Below are 20,428 nucleotides of genomic sequence, written 5' to 3' on the forward strand. Positions count from 1 at the left end.
TGCTGGGACAAAAATCAAGTACAAATGCATACAATTTACATTCTGTTTTTAGTTAACTTTTTGTTTTATTTAGTCTTTGGTAACCGCATATCTTTTCATCCTAACCGCAGGACCTATTTTCAGTGTCTATTATAATAAAATCTGACTATAAACTGGAAATTGTTGGAAAAATTGATATCATGTAGCAAATTCACTGGTTGTATTTTTAAGTATTTATTAAACTCTAAAGTGCAATTAACATTTGTAGGTCACATTTACAGTGCTTATTTCATACACTACTCAGTGGCATGTTTTTAATTTCATCTCAGACAAAAATTTCATCAGAAAAAATATGTGTCCCATCAAGAGCACAGCAATCTAGTCACTTACATCTAACACAGTATTGCTGGAAGATGTATGCAAATATAATATGTCATTATGTTTTGATGAAAAAAGTTATATGATCCTGTCCCTACTAATTTTAGTTAAGTAAAATATTGACTAGATTTAGTAGGTCCTTCTAGTAGACAAATAAATAACTACAACCTGGGTAGCCACTCACAAATGAAGGTAAAAAAAAAAAAAAAAAAAAAAAAAAAAGCAATGAAACTTTCAGAACTATTTAAACACAAAAAAATGAGCACACCAAAAATAGAAGTAAGGACTGGCAGTAAAACAGGAATACTTATGTTCTTTTAACTATAAAAGGGAAAATTTCCCCAATTACTCACAGAGAATATCAAGAAGCAATGAAAATCTTAAAATTGCAATGAAAATCTCCTATACACTGTGTGACTAAAAAAAAATGCATACAGCTGTGCAGAAATATTTTTATATTATCCCCTTGAAATGAACTTAGTCATTAAATAAAAAAAATAAAAAATATATAAAAAAAGGAAAATCTAAGCCTAAAGCTAGCAAGGGACATTAGAGGAAATGTCTACAGGTCAGCAGGTTAGGCATGTTAATATGGGTAAGTTGATACTTCAGGAAAGAGAGTTGAACAGCTTAGTGATAAAGGATACAGAAAAGATTTAAGCATTGTCTTTTTTGCCTTGTCTTCAGAGTTCATATCATGTACTACGTATTCTAACATGACAGTCAGCAGTTAAGGGAACAATAGACCATGGAATCCTGAGAAAGTCTGGACCATACTCAAATCCATGATAAGAGAGGATTAATCAGGGATGACTGCCATTATGGAGCCAGTCTGTTCTCACTGGTCCAGAAGAAGTTCCTGATGTCTGGAAAAAGGTTAAGACTACACTTTTATTCAAATAAATAATAAGATCTAAGAAGTTTACAGAATTATACACTTCGAAAGACCTGTATCAGTATCTTCCACCAAAAGACGACATGCATTACCTTGGTAAACAAAATGGAACCCCCTTGCTGATGCCCCACTCTTAGCACTGAATCGCAAAAGAATTTGATTAGATGTTGCCAAAGGCAATGTCTCTCCTATAAAGGGAAATAAAATAAATTAAACAGGCAAAATAGAAACAAATTGTAACTCTTCACTACATATGTAAACAAATGTACTGTTAAAATACAGTTTATATTTTTCTTTTCCTTTAAGGAAAATGTAAGTCAGAATGCATAAAATGAAATTTATTATTGAAGGCTTAAAAATTGATCAGATTAAAAAGACTTGATCATTCACAAACTTTCTGACATCTATTGCAATTCCTGGAAGTAGATCTCCAAATTATTTTTCTGGAGTCTGTCACTACCATTAAAAGCTAAAATCATTAGAAAAAATTTTGGTCAAATTTTTCTGTGACTGACAGCTTACTTCATTTTCCAAAACACATTAAATAGTGAAAAGGATTTTAAAGCTGTAACAACAGATCCTTATGTAATGTTTATAATTTAACAATTAACAACAGAGGAAATGAATTTATATAGTATAGTTGCTTCAATAAAAAATATGGCCACATATTACATTACAGTATAGTATTTATAAAAACATTTCAAATTTCATATACTGAATTGATAGCTAATAAAGATGTTTAATATTCTTTGTTTCACTCCTTCTCTATATGTCCGTAATCATAATAAATGCTTACTAATGAAACACTACATAAATAATTGAAGTACTTTTCCACTGTAAAGTTGCTATTTCAAATGTTTATATTTGGGTTGGATTGTATCAACACTTTTAAGAAATTGTATCAACAATTTTAAGAAGTTCTACTGAAATGAACAATAATTTAGTAAATATATCTCAGATAGTTGTCTAAATAACATTGACAATTCCTTCACTTAGCTTGGCTTAGTTTTATATTATTGCATCTCTACTGATTTAAGTTAACAAAATCCAATCCTAAAGCAATGCAAATCACGTCATCATGAATAAGTACAAATCACAAGTTTAAACTCCCTTCAGTTATTTTCAAATGTCTGCTGTGGATATATACATTAATTTTGACTTTTTAAGAAAATACATAATGCAGTAAAATTGGGTGCACAGATGAGTTCTCATCTTCAAATTTTAAAACTTAAAAGTAAATGCATTTTCCTGTTGAAATATTGCCAATGGTTACGCAAATTTGAAAATAAATACATTAACTCCTCTTACGAGGCAAATAGCAAGATTCACTACACGAAAAGGATGAGCTGAATTTTTCAAATAATAAAAGGTTTCCTATAAATTGAATAGATATGTTCCCTTAACTATATACTCCTTTAAAAGGGAAAACTTCCCCCATTACTCACAGAGAATACCAAGAAGCAATGAAAATATTTTAAATTAAATTTTAAGAATAGAAGAAACATGCAAGAAACTCTCCTAAATACTAGGTCTGTATGACAAAAAAAAAAAAACCAACAAAACAAAACAAAAAAAAAACCATACTGCTCTGCAGAAATATTTTTATATTATTCCATTGAAAAGAACGTAGTCATTAAATATGCAGAGACAGAAATTTTGGCCATGCTGAAATCTGTTTAATTATCATTTCATAAGGTCAAATTTTGCTATTTTTACCTGAACACAACAGGTGGTCTTTTTTTAGTCTAAGTGCGCATTTGAGTCCAGATAATTGCATTTTATGAATACAAGCAATTTGTGTTTAAATTAGGCATTTGGAAAAAGTAGATGTTTAGAGGCAGGGAAGATAGTTGTACCACAGGATCTGCCCTCTTACAGAAAGATAGAGAATTCCATTCAATTATTCCTCCAATCATCCAAGTGATCAGCTCTTGCCTAAAACATATGTTTCAGAAAAATGTCATGTTCCAAAGTTTTTAGCTCATCCATTTCCCTTGAGATTCTCTTCTACTGACTTTATTATTATATTCCCAAATAAATTCAGAATGTTCTCAGGAATTCTTCCAGACAAAACTCTGCAAGAAACATATATTCATATTTTCATTATTTCTTACCTGAATGGGATCCAGACAGTGAACTAAGAAGTCTAGCTTGAGAGTTATCTCCATCAAATAATTCTGCCACATCATTCAGAGCTGTTTGGAAATAGGCAAATTGTCCAAACACAACTATATTAAAAAAAAAAAAAAAAAAAAAAAAAAGAAAAAGGTGAAGACAATGAGAAAGAAAGAGAACAAAAGAGAAAATAATCTATTTTTTAAACCCAAATGTAATTAAATATTACTGCTTGTCTTAGTTATCAGTGGATTCCTTCATTAATTTTTTCCAAGTTTCAGGAAAGGTGAGAAGCTTAATTTATCATTATAAAATGTTGCTTTAAACTTCAGTGGTATGAATTTGGTATGCTCTTCAGTATTTCCTTATTTTTTAAATAAAAACTATTTTTGTTTTTATTTAAAAAATAAGGAAAAACTGAAACACTCTCCCCAAAAGCACACTTTCCAGTCAAAAGAAAGTCTTATTCCTCATTGTGTAACTACCTATAAAATAAGAAAGTAAAATATTGAAAAAGGATTTTATTTTCAACTAAAATTTCATTAACAACCTTAGCAATTATTTGTGAGCATCTACTGTCACACATGATTAGTTGCTTAACCAGCTTTAGTATGAGCAAGATGATTTAAACATTGAATTGCCTACTTTTTTGTACGTTTTCATTAATATTCATTTTAACAACAAACATGAAAACTGACCAAATAATAAAAACATCAACACATTACTGTTCTTGGAATATTGCTACACTCAATTTGACCCTCAACTGTAACCAATTTAAAGTGTATTAAAAAATAAATCAAGTAATTATACAACATTTCTTATTTGTAAATATGAAATAGTTGTAAATATTAATGAACATCAAATGAATCAAGTATCAGTCAGCAATACAAACATGAAGTAATTAACCAGTAAAATTAACCAGTAAGAATATTATTTAATCGCAACAGCTATCCATATTTTCTTGATAAAGGAGGAACCTGCTTTAAAGTTACACCTATTCCAGATTCACTCAAAAAAAAAAAAAAAAAAAAAAAAAATCATAGAACTTTGATGCAGCACTTATGCATCATTTTATGTACAGCTTGTATCAGACAGTATTTTCTAATTTTTTGTTAAGTTTATTTATTTATTTATTTATTTATTCTTAAACATGTATTCCAACCTCCTAATTTTTAAAAGCAGGACTAATTTAGAAGTTAGATCAGAATTGTTGAAGCCTTTTTCTGATAAAGTTTTGAAAATTGACAAAACTTGAGAATCCTAATCTTATCCAAGCGACCTGTACTTCAATCACTGCCATGGTGAATAATGTTTTCTTCATGTCCAGGTAGAATTTGCTGTGCTCAGCTTGTGACTACTACCATTTGTTCTTTTACTATATACTTCTGGAACAAAGTGTCCTCCTTTACTTACAACATGCAATCAAGAATTTTAGTCAAGAACACTGTACAATCAAGTCTGTCATCAGATGAATTTGTCACTAAGTAAAGTTCTAATAACATTTCCTTGTAATCATTGTCCCAAGAATCTAATAATGCTAAATGACTTGATTGACCCCTTTTGTATGTTCCAGCATCTTTCACTTCTACTGGCTATTTTCTCACATCCTATACAATTCCAAGAAGAAAAAAGAATTACAATCCTGTAAAAGATCAACAAAAAACACTTTCTGACTTTCTGCAATATGCTTGGTAGATCTTCAGCACTTCAAGGCCATTGCCATGACAACAAATCAAAGGCTTGTCTTTGTCCAAAAACAGGTCTACTTTCCCATGAGAAATTTTTTTGTGACAAACTTATTTTTGATAAACTTGTTATTGTGAACTCACTTGTTTACAACATTGCATCAGTGCACCTGCAAACCCAGCAGACAAAAAAGAAAGCCTGAGAGAATTTTGGATCATTTTTTTGCTGTCTGCATTCTGCTGGTTTGAAACCTTGATCTCGGGAGAAGCACTTGCACCCCCACCCATCCCTTCTCTGATTCCAACGGGCCGATGCTGGAACTCCTCAATACAGATCTTTTTTCTCTGTCTCTCATTCTTTCTTTTACTCTCTTCATCTTTTTCCTCTTAAACTTTTACTCATTTCAATTAGTAGCCATTGCTCTGGCGATCACTGCTGAGCAGGGAGTGCCCTACTCAGGGGATTCCAAAGATACACTTTCCTCACAACCCACTGAATGGGATGAGACAATTCTATCAAATTTCACTTTCTCTTGAAGGAAAGTCAAAACAAAAGAAAACCATTTTTAAACATTTCTGTAATATAAATTGCAAAGACATTGTTACTCCCATCCCTAAAACACTATTAAACTAAACACTACTAAACTTTTATATGATATATGAAGTATTTTTTTTTTTTTTGATAGAATACTAAAATACATTTTTATTATTATTTAACAATAGCTATTGGAAGTATGTCCTGTGCAGATGTATTTGTGGACACTGCTTGCTTTGTTGAAGTCTGCTGATCACCCAAGGGAGAAATTAATGTGAAAATTCTAGAATCAATTTCTTTGTTGATAACTTTTTATTTTTTTTATAGCCAATTTGCAATTTATTTCAAATCTAGAGTCACTATTTCACATAAATGATATCTGAACTCTAGAACAATTATTAATGATTGGTAAGTCGGTAGAACATATTCTTACCAAATTCTTTAGGTACTGTTATTGAATAATGGCAAGTCTGCCCAGCAGTATAATTATGAGGATAACTTGGTGATAGAACCACCCCCTCTGATCCTGTGTACTGTCCTCCACATGGTGCTGGAAAGAAAACAGAAAAAAATGTTATATGAATTCCATCCATCCCTATCTATATTAGCTCAATCTGAAAATGAAAGAAAACCTACATTACAAAGCAATAGCTCAGTGCTTTTTGCTTGCTTGTTTCGTTTGTAAAGACTGATTTAATAGCTCTTTCCAAGAACACAATTTTTATTAAAATTGCTTTAAAATTGGAATATAAGAGTTCAGTTTTCAAAGTACGGTAGTAGTTACTGCTGCATATGTAAGTGGCGTAATGCAGTTACCTTGGGTCTCAGAGAAATACACAGATACGTTAACAGCACCCTACACAGAATGCCACACTTTGTGAACATATGCTTAAATTGCCTTGCTTTTTCTAACATGCAGATATGCATATTAAAATTCTTCAATTATTTCCTCTGTAAAGCTAATTTGAAGACAAACACTTCACACACTTTTGTATGCATTTCATTCATACTTCACATTAGTCTCTCATCTGTTTCCATTAAAAAAAATAAATAAATAAAACTTAGAGTAAATACTAAGAGATGGAGCTGATCTTTCTCAGAACTTACGATAAAGTCAGCATGCTTTATTTTTCCCCATCACACAGAATTTGAACCAGGATCCCACAGCAAATTATTTCACATTATTGGTGACTATCCTTTTGAAATCTTGATTTAAGTATAATGAACATAGTTGTTACTACTGTGTCTGTCTTTTGCTTTCCCTCCCATTGGTCAAGATTAAACAGTACACAGCACTTCATAATAATTTCAGTAGTTTTGATTATGATCTAAACTATACATGTCCAATCTGTGGACCACAGGCCACATGCAACCTGGCAACAAGGCCTGGCCCCTGCTCCACGCCATCTGCCCTGCGCTGTTACTCTGCCCCGCCAAGCAGACTTGCCCGACCCCAGAAGCATAACCATTGCTCAGCAGCAGCCAAACATCAATCCACTATTTCCACTATTAATGCAGTCTGGGATGCAACCAGGGCATATAAACCTGAGCAGGGCACATAAACCTGAGCTGACTCAAATACTAGAAGAAACTGTATGCATTTTGATTCATTGGCTAGACACAGTCAAAACAGGAAGGAAAAAAAAAAAAAAAAAAAAAAAAAGCAGCTTGCCTTTTCTTTTGACAAAAGAATTTGAGAACATGGTTCAAGGTTGCAAAAAGAAAAACATATCTTTTTCTTTTTCTTTTCTTTTTTTTTTTTGGTGTATTTCAGCTCTCTTTTCAGTCAACACAAATATGTTACTGGGTATTTTCAAATTGAGTGTTTAGAGCAGCAATCAGATATTCAATTCACAAATCTGACTGTGCCTTTTACAAGCCCTATTCTATCACAGAAAAACATTCCACACTTCACAATCACACCTTATTCATGTCATCATTTTTGGCAGTAAGTACATTTGTGACTATTTCAAGGCTGAAGCACAGAAGAACATTTCATCAAAAATCTCTGACGAACACTTCGAGAACTCACTGAGAATTGCAGACAGTGACAATTGAACCAGATACTGATGCATTCGTTTCACAAAAACAAGGCCATATATCCCACTAGTTTTTTTTCGCTGCTTTTTGTTTACATAAAAAATATTAAAGATTAAAATAAGTTTTCTTCTTCTTTTTTTTTTTTTTTTTATTTTTTTTTTTTTTCTTACTTCTTCTTTCTCTTTTCTTTTTTTAATTCTACTTTTCTTACTATATCAAATATTTTATGAGGGTTGTTCTGAACATAATGCCTCCTAGTTTATTATGTTGCCCACAAAATCAGACATAGTATAGCAATAGAGGTTGACCTTTCCTGGCAATATTCCATTACATTTTGTTGTCATATGACAGATGGCAGCAGAGAGACATCAGATATGGAACCAAGTATAAAGCAAGTAAATGCTATCAGACATGGAAGCAAGTATAAAGCAAAGGTGTGAAAATTGATTTCTCCATGCAGAAAAAAAAAAAATGCACCCACTGACATTTATCAATGCTTGCTGAATATTTATGGAGACCAAGCAGTGCTGTGAGTGCAGTAAGGAAGCGGGCAGTGCATTTTAGCAGTAATGACAGCAACAGTGGGTCACCTCCATTGCTGTAGATTTTTAATGAGCACAGCATGCAAGCTCTTGTTCATTGTTGGTGAAAGTTCAGAATTAACAGCAATGACTGTGTTGACAAAAAGCATTTTGTAGTCGAGAATTTGCTCTATAAAATAGAGCTATTGTGCTCCTTGCATTAGTTTCCGCAGAAATAAAAGGAGGCATTACTTTCAGGGTGACTTTAGAATTGAGGCCCAAGACAGTTCCTCTTCAATCAGTGAGGCCCGGGCAAGGTAAAAGGTTGGACATCCATGATCTAAACCATTACAGTGCTTACCTTAAATGCCAGACCAAGCTCAAACCAGAAAGAAAAATCTTTATTTTTGGGGTAATTGATTTTTTTCCTTATCAGAACGTATAAAGAATAAAAAACAGTATATCATCTAATGGTCAAAGCAAATTTTTAAACAATCTTGCTACCGGTATAAACTCTTTTCCATCTTTTCAGTATAATCAATTCAATTTAATATGATAATTCTCCCTTTTTCAACAGTATTTTAGAATATCATTACTGCATAGGCAATTCTGTATATTTGATACTGGTTATTTTTGCAAAGATACAAACAGTAGACTCCTATGTCATACTAATTTTCTGATAAAAGTTAAACAATTTGTGTTGGATGTTTTCCAGTTTATAGTTTCACTCAGATGTAAGAGCACGAAGATACCCGATCATTCATTTCTTAATTTCTGCTTCTTTGGACATAACAAGAAAATTTAAAATAGACATCACTAATTGTCACCTTGGAATGAGAATTTTATTCACTGAGGGAGAAACTTGATGTTACGTCTCAGAATTATGTATAACTAATTCATCTATGATGATAGGCATATACAGTAATGATAGGTATACGATCATAATAATATAAATAGTAAAATTAATTTTATTCCTTGTAAGAAATTCTGCTTAGCTTCCAGCTAATAACCTATTTCTCTTATCTAAAATGCTTGAAAATAAAGTTGCATACTTCTTCTTCATTCTGGGTTCTCCATTCCATGTTTTTCTATTTTGGTTACAAAATAATTCCACAGCCTCCATGCCTTTCCCTTTTTGTGGCTTAATTCAGTAGGCAGCTAAGCACAACACAATGTCTGCTCAATCCCCCAATGGGATTGGGGAGAAAACTCATGTATTATATCCTTATCTCATGTATTGAGATAAGGACAGTTTAATAAGAAGGAAAAAGAGGAAAAGAAGAAAGATGAAAAAATAAAGAAAAACAAACAAAAATAAAGAAGAAAAAAAAAAAGAAGAAACAAAATGAGTGATGAACAATGCAACTGCTCTCTACCAGCCAATCAGTGCCCAGTCTCTGAGAAATAGCCTCCTTAGTCAGCTCCCCCAGTTTTCATGGTTGAATATGGTTGACTCCATATTGTGTGGAAAATCTCTTTGATGTGGTTGAGCTAGCTCTTCTTGTTGTGTTCCTTCCCTGCTTTTTCTGCATGCATGTGTAAACACTGCCCAGTAATATCTAAAACATTAGAATGTTATAAATATTATTTTAATAAGAAATCTAAAATGGCACCATGCCAGCTACCATGAAGAAGATTAATTCTATTCCAGCTGAAACCATCACATCCTTAAGTTGACATAATCCATAATGCTGTAAATATTCTGCTTGCATCTTAAAAGACAAGTTTAGATTATATGTGGATGTGCGTATGTGTGTATGTTTATACATCTCTGTATGTAATGTCTTCTGTATTTTCAGGCCCACGCTCGAAGGACATCAACTAAGAACCTGCATTAGGTTTTACCTATCTCTGCTACACACAACCATCAATGTCTCTAAGTCTGTCCCCCAAAGAACTGCATGTGCCACTGTACATGACAAAAAAAACAAGTAATATACTCAGTAACAGTGAGGAGACAAGAGAAATGGTAAGATAATGGTAGATACCATTACAAGATGGCAGTGCTCTGTTCCATGCTGGCTTTCCATCTGTACCAATTACACATGTAATAGTTGAAGGATCAATAATTTTATATCCAGAGTCACACTGGTAAGTAATAGTTGAACCAAGCTTAAAGTCTGTTCCAATTCTTGTTCCATTCATGATGTTTCCAGGATCAAAACAAGCTTCCCGTGGCTTTTCTGTTGAAGTGAATGAAAATAAATCTATATACACTTTCAACTTAATTTTTTTTTTTTTTCATGGTTTTGTTTCCAGTCAGTCATTTTCCCATTCCTATATGTTTACAAGATCATGAATATTTGCATAAAATTGGCTATGTGGACAAGAAAATCACAAAGAAAAGACCTAGTCTGCACCATTTTTTTTCCCACCTATTGTTAGCAGAACTGCCCAAAGGTTCAATGACTTCCATGAAGTATAGTAGTGCAGAAGAAAATGTAATTTCTAGAATCCATACCTTAATACTATGATATTTTTAAACTAAACAGTATACTCAGTATCAGAAAGATGGTTAGAAAGCTGTCATGCTATGGAATAACTAAAAATTTTAAAGTGCGTTCTTACTTTATTTATTGTACTTAAGAACACCTAGTAGCTGGAGCTTTGCAGGTAATGAAGCAAGCACATAAGTTACTTTCTGGAATTAGCTAATATTTAAGAAATCTTTAAATCAAAGTGAGTGTTGACATTGATGTTATCAAGGTTATTTTATTCATAAGGCATATTAAAATACAAAGAAAAGAGAAAGGAGAAAAATGTGTATTAGAAGTGATTTTGTTTAAAGCGTATGCTTGAGATGATCTTAAAAAATGGTAGGGTTAAGGGCTGGAATATTATAAGTAGATAAACAAAAACAATATCAGTATTATTATACTGTTGATGTCATATATTTTGTTAACAATGACTTAAATACAACACAGTCCATTTAAAACCTATGAAAAATATGTCAGATAACTTCTGAAAATAATATTTTGCTAAATAACTGAACTCTAGGAGGCAAGGATGCACCTAATACAAATGGGATGCAAAGTCTTTTTATTGAAAAATTCAAGGGTGCAATTCATAGTCAGAATTTATACCATTCCTCCTTCCTTTTTTAAATGATAATATAGCAATATATTTTAAATAAAATACTCAAGGGAAATTTTCAAAAAGCCAATCTGGATTGGCATATAAGTCAATAAGCAGAAATGGAAACAGATATATATTTTTTAAGAAAATATTAGTTAACATAATTATAGTGTAGAATTATAAGGCACAAATTGCTTATTTATTATGATAACTTTTCAAAATATGTTGTTTTGATAACATATTTTCTTTTTCTTCCATTTTGACTGCATAAAGGCACATAAGTCAGACTACATTGAGAATAGAAAATACACAGCGAGCTAAAATATGGAAGTATTCCATTTGTAAAAATATATATTTTTTTCAAGTTTAGAAAGGAATAAATAGACAAGAATTTAATCATCTATGGCAGTGTGATAACTGCTTTGGGAAGAAAAGGCTTTCCAATACACAGAATAATGTGTAGTGATGGATAAAAGATGCAGAATAAATATAAAAATAATGTAACATTTCTTTTTAACTTCTCTCTGCTTCATTGTCATTTCTACTGTCTTTAGTGTTGTTTTGTATTTTTTTGTTCTTACATTTTTGACGTGTACATTATATATTTTATTTTAATTGTCAAGAATAAGAAGCTGAGGCAGCACCTTTGCTCATGAGAAACAGCTTGACTGAATCCATGCAGAGATGACAATTAAGTCAAAGACAGCATCTGGACCAGAAACAAACCAGCTTTTCACCTGTGTGTTTACGTGTGCGTGTATTTAATTAAAAGAAAATATAACCTATTCTCTGTCAAAAACAGCAATTAGCACTCTCCCTATTCTTCCCTGAAAACAAAAATGCAAATGGTCTCCTGCAACAGTTAGTCAACAGACACATATGCAGATTCTGAAGCAAAGTGGAAAGGAAAATGTATTGGTATGAATCAGCAAAGAAACACCAACAGTCATGTCTTGCAATGGGGCGAGACAATTCCTTTGCAAATGCTACTTTTTATGTGCATCTCCTATTTTTATTTTTTTTTCCTGGAAGCTGAAAATGCATATAGTAATGTGAAAGATTTCATGAAAAAGAGCTTCTGTGTTTCTCAACACATTTACAGAAAACTTTTTATAACCTGTGTTTATGTAAAAGGGTATCAGTTCAATATGAATACGTCCAGAATTAGACAGATTTGAGTCTCAGTAAATCTAATTAACATTTCTTTCATATGTTACCACAGATTAGGATAAGAACAATACCTTTATAATCAATAGCAAATCCTGACATTCCAACAGAAGCATCACTGCGAAAAGCCAGAAACAGACTGTTACCGCTGCTCTCTATTCTTTCAGGAGCCTGTGAGCCTTGAAAACTGCCAATTAGAGGACTGTTGGAATCTTCCCCTTCATAGATATGTAGAAAATCATAACTGGGCTCCATACTGAAACTGAAAAGAAGAAGAGAATTAAGTCTTAGATTATTTTTCATGAATTAAACAAGACTGTAACTGTGGCTGCCAATCTTCTAACACATTTTCTTTTCCAGAAATATAAATCTTTTAAGCATGATTCACAGTGAAAATGTATTGTCTTTAGATGGAGTTCTCCTTACCACTGATATGAACAAACTGAGCTTTCCAGAAGATCTACTATAAGGCCAAAGATCTACTATTCAGGCTCCATTCACAGCCAGTAAATAAGAAACATACACTCCGCCCTATGTTAAATACTTTTCTCAAGATAGGATGAAACATTTGCTGCAGAAGGCTGCATCTTACTACTGATCACAGGAATGATCCAGATAACATGCTTATTAATTTAAGCAATTTAAGTCAAGTTTTTACTGGACTAAATTAGAATATATTAATTCCACTCATCAGAAACATTCTCATTCTTGAATACTGCTTGAAAAAATACTCAAAGAACAGATTTTTTTTTTTAATTATTGATTAGATAACTTTCAGATTCCTCGTGCTTTGACTCTGTATATCAATATATTGTTAGAAAGCATGTTGCAGTCAATCAACAGACAAAACTGTTCTTTTTTTCTTTTTCTAAGAGAGGGTGCAAATTTTGCACATCAAAACCCTCAGAACTTGTACTTCTTTTTCTAAAATAATAATAATTGGACTACACCTAATGAAGCAGAAAGCAATATTACTCTCAGCTTAAAAATCAAATTTAGGATACAAAACGAAAGGAAAAAAAAAATTTCACTTGCCAAGATGATCACATAGACCTGATTCAATATGGGAAGTTTTTCAAAGCTTTTTTCCAGAGGTTACAGCAATTTTTGATGCTCAGGTATATATTTGATATCAAAAGTGACATATACCTATGCTATTTTGTGTTAATTTGAAACAAAACTATAGCACATACTATGTATTCTCCAACATTAGAGCCATAGGATATGGTTAGAAGCTTTGAGAACTGATAAGTGATGCCATTTTGAGACATGAGATTTGAAATTCCGTTAAACAGAGGCATTAATTCAGAAGCAGTACCTTTTGAATATCAACGCAATGACAAAGTCGGGGTTTACTTTTATTATCCAATCACATTCTTTCCCAGGAGGATACGGCTGTGGATAATTAGGTGATAAAATAACTCCTGCTGGGCCTGTCAGGTTACCTCCACATGCAGCTGCCACAATGTGAAAAAAAAAAAATAGGAATATGGTCACATTTTAAATTCACAAGTGTATGTTAGCTGTTAAATAGAAGTGAATTGACTTCTACATTTAATAACAAAAAATATTTGAACATAGCTTTCCCACTTCCACCTAGAAAACATTTTTGTATTTTCCAGAAATAAAATGAACTATTTTAATATTCAAAGTAAGCACAAGAAAAGCTCTTCATAAAGGAATAAAAATACTAAGTTGAATAGGAAGTGCTGTACATTCTTGCTATTGCATGATCCCATCTTTGTCAAACTGAAGTTCTTATGTACAGGAAGTACTTTAATAGTTTAACAGTGTCATTCACAATGCAGCCCCTTTTGGTCAAAGATATAATACAAAGCAGCGCTGATTCAGTCAGTAAAATTATCTCCAATATATATTTAAAAAATCAAATATATTAATTTTCTTTCGATAAATTAAGCTTTACTTTTAAGCACATAAGAAGTCCAGCTTTCAAAGGTAATGATTTCACAGAAGCCTACCTCAAAAGCACAGTAGTCAGCATGGTTGCATATATATTACCAAGTCATGCAGACTGAACACATCTGTAGAATCAAGCTGTCGGTACTAAGGATTGGGCATCTGTACTGATCTGATTTACTCAATGATTCTATGACTGAATGCCCGTTTACGGTTGGAATAATTCATAGACCAAATGTTTCACTTTAGGTTCATTCAAAAGCTCCAGAACAACTGTAAATCATAAGCAAAATATTTACTTTGAAAGATCACTCCTAATCCAAAGGCAAATGTTCATAAGAATACTCCTTCTATTTTAGGAAAATAGAATAAACTTTTATTTTAATTTTTGGTGAATTTAATCAATGTTTCTGTAGTTTTAATATTTTATTCATTATTTTTGGTCTGGTTTTTCCTATTTGTTTTTTCTTTATTCATAAGCAGACATTACAGGCAATGACTTACATGTTTTAAGATGTTCTGATAATTCAGCCTGAGAAAACCATGATCAAAACTTTAAGATATGAATGGAGCAGAAAACACTAAATCAGGAACAGAAGTCTCACAGAGATTATTCAGAGACAAATACACTTATTAAACAGAAGTAATCAGTAGCATACTAAAATAAAGACTTTACGGTAATTTTAAAACTGATGTATAACACCTTTAAGAGAACTCCTAAAGTTTCTAATATTTTCATGTCTGCAGTAAAGACTATTTTTGTCTGCTTTCCCCTTCAAGGTCACGTTAAATATAAGGAAAAATAAAGATTTGTTCACACTTTTTCCCCCAAATATACCTTTTTCTCTTTTCCTTTTCCTTTTCCTTTTCCTCCCTCTTCCCTTTCCTCTTTTTTATTTTGACCAGATAGGGAGAAAGAAAATTTGCACATCAGAGAAAGTGCATGAACCATCCAGACCTTTACACACCAAGTCTTTTGATTTTTATTTAAAGATTTTTAATTTACCAATTATGCAAGTAAACACTTGTTTAGTAAACACTTTCATATTATTATGTACACATCATCCACTAGTTGAATAAGAAATATAATCTGTATTATTCTGAAGTGGAGAATAACATCATCTCATTACCTATGCATGTAGGAGGATCAGGTTGCCAGAAGAATCGGTTATTCAGTTGCACACATGTTATTTTAGCTTGTCCTTGAAGCTGATAACCAGGGTCACATTGAAAGGTAGTAGTATCCCCAGGCTCTCTGCTGTCTCCGTATCTGGTACCATTTTGTGGTGTTCCAGGATCGTTACAGGTTGATGCTATAGAAGCTTTAAGGAATCATGAAATAAAAGGTTAATGATGTAGATACTACACATCTCTAATCAAAAGCACAGTATTTTTACAAGAGCATTCCAAACAAGGCAGTAGTATTTATTCATTATCTATCATCGGTATGAATTTTGTTCTTTTTTTTTTTTTTTTCTGAGAATTTGCCTACTGAAATGCATCACAATTATCCCAGCTTCCTTAGTATAAAATATGGCTTGAGCCAAACAAACACAAGCTTTTCTTCCTTTCTCCCTTTCTCCCTTCCTCCCTTCCTTCCTCTCTTTCTCTCTTTCTTTCTCTCTTTCTCTCTCTCTCTCTCTCTTTCTTCCTTTTTTCCTTTCCATCCATCCATCCATCCATCCATCCATCCATCCATCCATCCATCCATCCATCCATCCACAATGCAACAGAAGATCTAGTAACTCCTTTTTTTAAATTGTAATGTTTCAGTTATCAAAGCAAATTTCCTTATGCACTTTGATACCTTTTTGCACAATAAGGTAAGTAACATAATAACACTGCTTTATAGTCTTAATATCCACATCCAGCATGTAAATGTTATGCTTGCCCATCTGGCTGAAATAAAAGCAGTTTTAAGTAGTCCTGAATTTTCCTTTTCAGGGACATGCAATAACTTTTTCAAAGTATGCTTAAATTAATCAATTTCTGTTCTAGTTGTTACCCAAACATCTATTTTAGCAAACAGATTCCAGTGGGTGCAGAGAAAAAAATAATACTCATATTCCTCTTATCTTTTCTCAATCTATGCAAACATCTCTCATATTTTCAGGCTCTTGAGTTTGGATATAGATTTTGCTTTGTAAAAATGATTAATATATATTCGAGCAGAACCATCGCTATGGTATGACATAAAGCAACTAGCTCTCCAGAAAAGTACATACACAAATCTGTATTCATTACTGGAAGAAGAAGAGGCGAGGTTCTACTGGCCTCAAGTATTCAATATCCTGAGCTGCTGTAGAACACTGTAGGAAGGAAGGTCTCATCTCTGCAGACTCCTGTCACTGCATCACTGAGCTGCACTATGATTGCCATCACTCTAGACTGTTTCACCCAGTCATGTCCTTTTCAAAAACTTGGCCACGATTGTAAGAAAAGGCAAATAAAGAAGTCAAAAACCTAGTGTCAGAACAACTAACTGGTGAGCATCTACAAACAAGTCCCTCTATCCTTTTCACTGTCTTCATTCAGTCTAGTTTAAACTTCTTGTACCCAAGATCAAAGACATGTTAAGTCTGCTCCACCCACCTTTCTTCTCATCTGTACCACAAGGGGAATGCTTGAAAAATATAAAAATATCAACAATAATTTTTTTTCTTCTAGTATGACTCACTTATACTCTCTGCACGCTCACACTTCAAACAATCAATTTATTCTTGAACTAATTCATAACCAGCTTGATTTTAAATCTGATGCCCCTTCAAAGTGCAATTTTGTTCTCATCTGTAAGATACGATCAGACCAATAACAAGGACTCAGAGATAAACTGATATAATTTATTGAAAGCATATATGACATTGTTAAATCTGTTTTCTACCACTTTCTTGGTTGATAAGCTAATATTATCATTACTTATGATAATGTATGTTGGCTGCACATTTTCCTACACTTTGAGAAAGAAGTGGCTATGCCTTTGGAGCAGTATGTAGCATATCAAGCAATTAGGTTACAGTAAAGCACTAAAAATTACACGCCCAAAAAAAGAGTAGGAGCATAATTATGCTTCGTGATCAGTTTCTATCGCTACAAATAGAGAGGGCATAGTCTCTTCCGAGCTTCTTTATATAGTATTAAATGTCACTGAGAAAAATTCTGTACTTGTTTTTGCACTGTTGTTTTTCCCACCTCTGGCATTACAGAGTCACAGTGAAAAATGAAATGTTATGATCATTACACAAGAGTAATTTATATAGGGCATCTAAATAATTGAAATTAGACTGAGGCTTTATTTGAAACATGAGCAAATATACACACAAAAACACAAAAGAAAAATGGCTTATGGGCAGTTTGCTGCCACTGAGACTGGGTAGTCATTTTTGTGGTTTGTTCTCCTGTAACAATCACTGCCAACTGTTTATGCTGGAATAAGAACAAACATAGAATCTGATTAGAAATAACCTGCAGACCAGAGCCGAAAAACAGCTTCTAAAACAATTAAAAGGAAACAAATATTTCTTCAGATGAGACATTCAAGCTCTGCATTTCCACTGACCATTATGCAGTGCACATGTGGACATCTGAACTGACACACAAATTTAGGTGTCTTCACTTGAAATTGTATTACACCTCAAAATTAAGTATTTATTTATCTATCTATCTATTTATTTATTTATTTAAGGAAGGAATCAGACTTTATTACGCTGGTTGTGGTTTAAAATTAATTAATTATATTTTCATTCACTTCAATTTTTTTTGAAAGGTCTGAAACAGTTTTAAAATCAAGGAACACCATAAATGATGTATGTTAGTGATCTTTCTGCTCTGTTTATCCAATTTTTTTTTTCCGTTTTTTTCTCTGGTTCAATCCTTAGGAACATTGGTGAACAGAATTTACAGGAAGTCAATTTTCTCTATTACTGGCTGCATCTACTCCTTCCTTTCACACCAAAAGACAATATCACTACAGAAAACAGCAACAGCAACTAAACATTTGCAAAACTGAAAGAGACAGATACTAAGTTGTACAGATGAAAAATTCTTATTTTTTCAAACCTGAGACCATTAATGTGGGTTTGGTGTTTTTAGCCTTTTGAAATCAAAACTGTCAGTTCATGTTATCAGAATAAGAAAATTAAAATCTCACTGGAAATTAATTGCAGTAAAACTCTAATTTGTATTGACCTGAGGTGATCTTCTGAAATAATTAAATTACTTATCTAGTTTTTTTCATTGTGTTCAAGTGTAGTTGTATTCTATATTTGCAGGAAGGAGAAAGACTTAAAAAAATAACGAGCAGAGTGAGAAACAAGAAAAGATTAAAAGGAGGACCTTATGAACGTGGTTCTATGTGTACAGTAGCAAATATGTGACCATTTGGAAAAATCACTGAAATTATGAAACATCCCTACATCAGAATTCATGATATATGCTAACCAAAATACTATAAATACAGAAATTTTATTTATCACTTTATTATTAATCATTTTTTGTCTTTTATTTCCACTCCAAAATAATATAGTTTACATACTTTGAGATGGTTTCATTTGTAAATGAAGTAAAAGACAATAGAAGCTTTTTTGTTGTTGTTGTTGTTTTTTAAATTGGGAGAATTTTCCACCAGAATTTATAAGCATCAGTCCGAGAACTAAAGTAGTGGCCATTACTACTAAGGAGTATCATCTAAGTACTCCACAGGAATCACCCTGACAATCTAAGTGACATCCCATACTAGTGCATTTTACTAAGTGTATACACGAGCATAGGGGAAGTACTGTCATGAACTCAGATAAATTATTTAATGTTTGACAGATAACAATAGCTCAAAAAGTGGATCACTAGTGCATCTCTGTTAAAAAAGCAAATTTTTTGAGGTGTATTAGCGTAAGTGAATCTCATTAGCAAGTACTTTTTTTGAAACAAATCTTTTAATATCTTCTTTTCTTTTTTTCTTAAAAATCTTCAGCAATCAACAATTATTGCCAATCTCAGTCAAGTATGCATCGATCACTAAGGACTGATACCTTTTAAAATTTATTTCACCGTTAATCACAGAAAACAGAAGCACCAAAACAATCTTAACATTTTTGTTCCTTCTGTATTTCTTTCTGTATTTGAAAACAGCAGCTTTTTTATCATGCCAGGTACACTTGATCCTAATTAAATCAAACGTCAGACATTTAAGCACTGATGTGTCATCCAGTAAAGTGAACGTTTAGACAGGCTGTCAACTTTTCAACACATCTCCTTTTCAAGTAGTTTTACATCACAAGATTTCCAGGAGACTCTGTAACTGCAGAAAAATTACAAGTCTACCATTACTTCATTTCATTCATAGATAGTATTGAGAAACTATTTAAAGGTCATAGGTATTATACATGTTAATAAGTTATCCACAAGTTAAGAATCACTAATTCTTCTATCATCTATCTCACTTCATAAGAGGTTCTTCTCAACCCATGTACTGATATAAAGGCATATAATTAAAAGCTATCATATATATGTATGGGAATGGGTATTTTCACACTGTGATGTAACATTGCCATATAAATTTTTTTAAAAACTGAGGAAATCGGTGACTTGAAGCTGAAAGCAAGCATCATAGAACGATATATTTTGGAAAACAACATTAAGATCATTAAGAACATTAAGTCCAACCATCAGTTTAACCTACTGTATCGTATCATTAAAACAAGCCCTTTAGAATCACATTCATGTATCTGTTAAACACTATGGGGACTTCACTACTGCCATGAGAAGCCCAGCTTGACCATCATCTCCATGAAGAAATTAACATACAATCTGAACCTCCTCTGGTGCAACCTGAAACCTCATATCATCACCTCCCATCTGAGAAAAGAGACCAACACCCACCTCACTCTAACATCCCTTCAAGTACTTACAGAGAAATGAGATCTCCTCTCAGCCTCTTCCTTTCCAGACTAAACAAACTGTTTCCTCAGACACTGCTCATGGTCCCTTCACCAGCTTCTCTGCACATTCTCAAATAACTCAGTATACATCTCGTAGTAAGCAGCCCAAAACTGAACACATCTCTAAGTACTGCCTACAAAGAGACAGTCGCTCTCCTGGTTCTGATTGCTCACATTATTTCTGATGT

At 32.7% G+C, this 20,428-nt stretch overlaps 1 protein-coding gene across 1 annotated transcript in view; it reads right to left on the reverse strand.

The window, feature by feature from the left end:
• The window catches only part of CSMD1 (CUB and Sushi multiple domains 1), a 990,707-nt gene that overhangs the window by 134,961 nt on the left and 835,318 nt on the right, over positions 1-20,428 (reverse strand). Inside the window, exons 27-33 of the mRNA XM_042877582.1 lie at positions 15,438-15,629; positions 13,709-13,847; positions 12,465-12,652; positions 10,137-10,331; positions 6,021-6,137; positions 3,367-3,480; positions 1,345-1,440 (exon numbers count right to left, since the gene is read on the reverse strand). Of these exons, the coding sequence (XP_042733516.1) occupies positions 1,345-1,440; positions 3,367-3,480; positions 6,021-6,137; positions 10,137-10,331; positions 12,465-12,652; positions 13,709-13,847; positions 15,438-15,629 (1,041 nt within the window). The remainder of the gene's footprint in view (positions 1-1,344; positions 1,441-3,366; positions 3,481-6,020; positions 6,138-10,136; positions 10,332-12,464; positions 12,653-13,708; positions 13,848-15,437; positions 15,630-20,428) is intronic.

The sequence above is a fragment of the Lagopus leucura genome, unplaced genomic scaffold (genome assembly GCF_019238085.1).
Source record: "Lagopus leucura isolate 7727_CA_CO unplaced genomic scaffold, USGS_WTPT01 Super-Scaffold_73, whole genome shotgun sequence".
NCBI classification, from domain to species: Eukaryota; Metazoa; Chordata; class Aves; order Galliformes; family Phasianidae; genus Lagopus; species Lagopus leucura.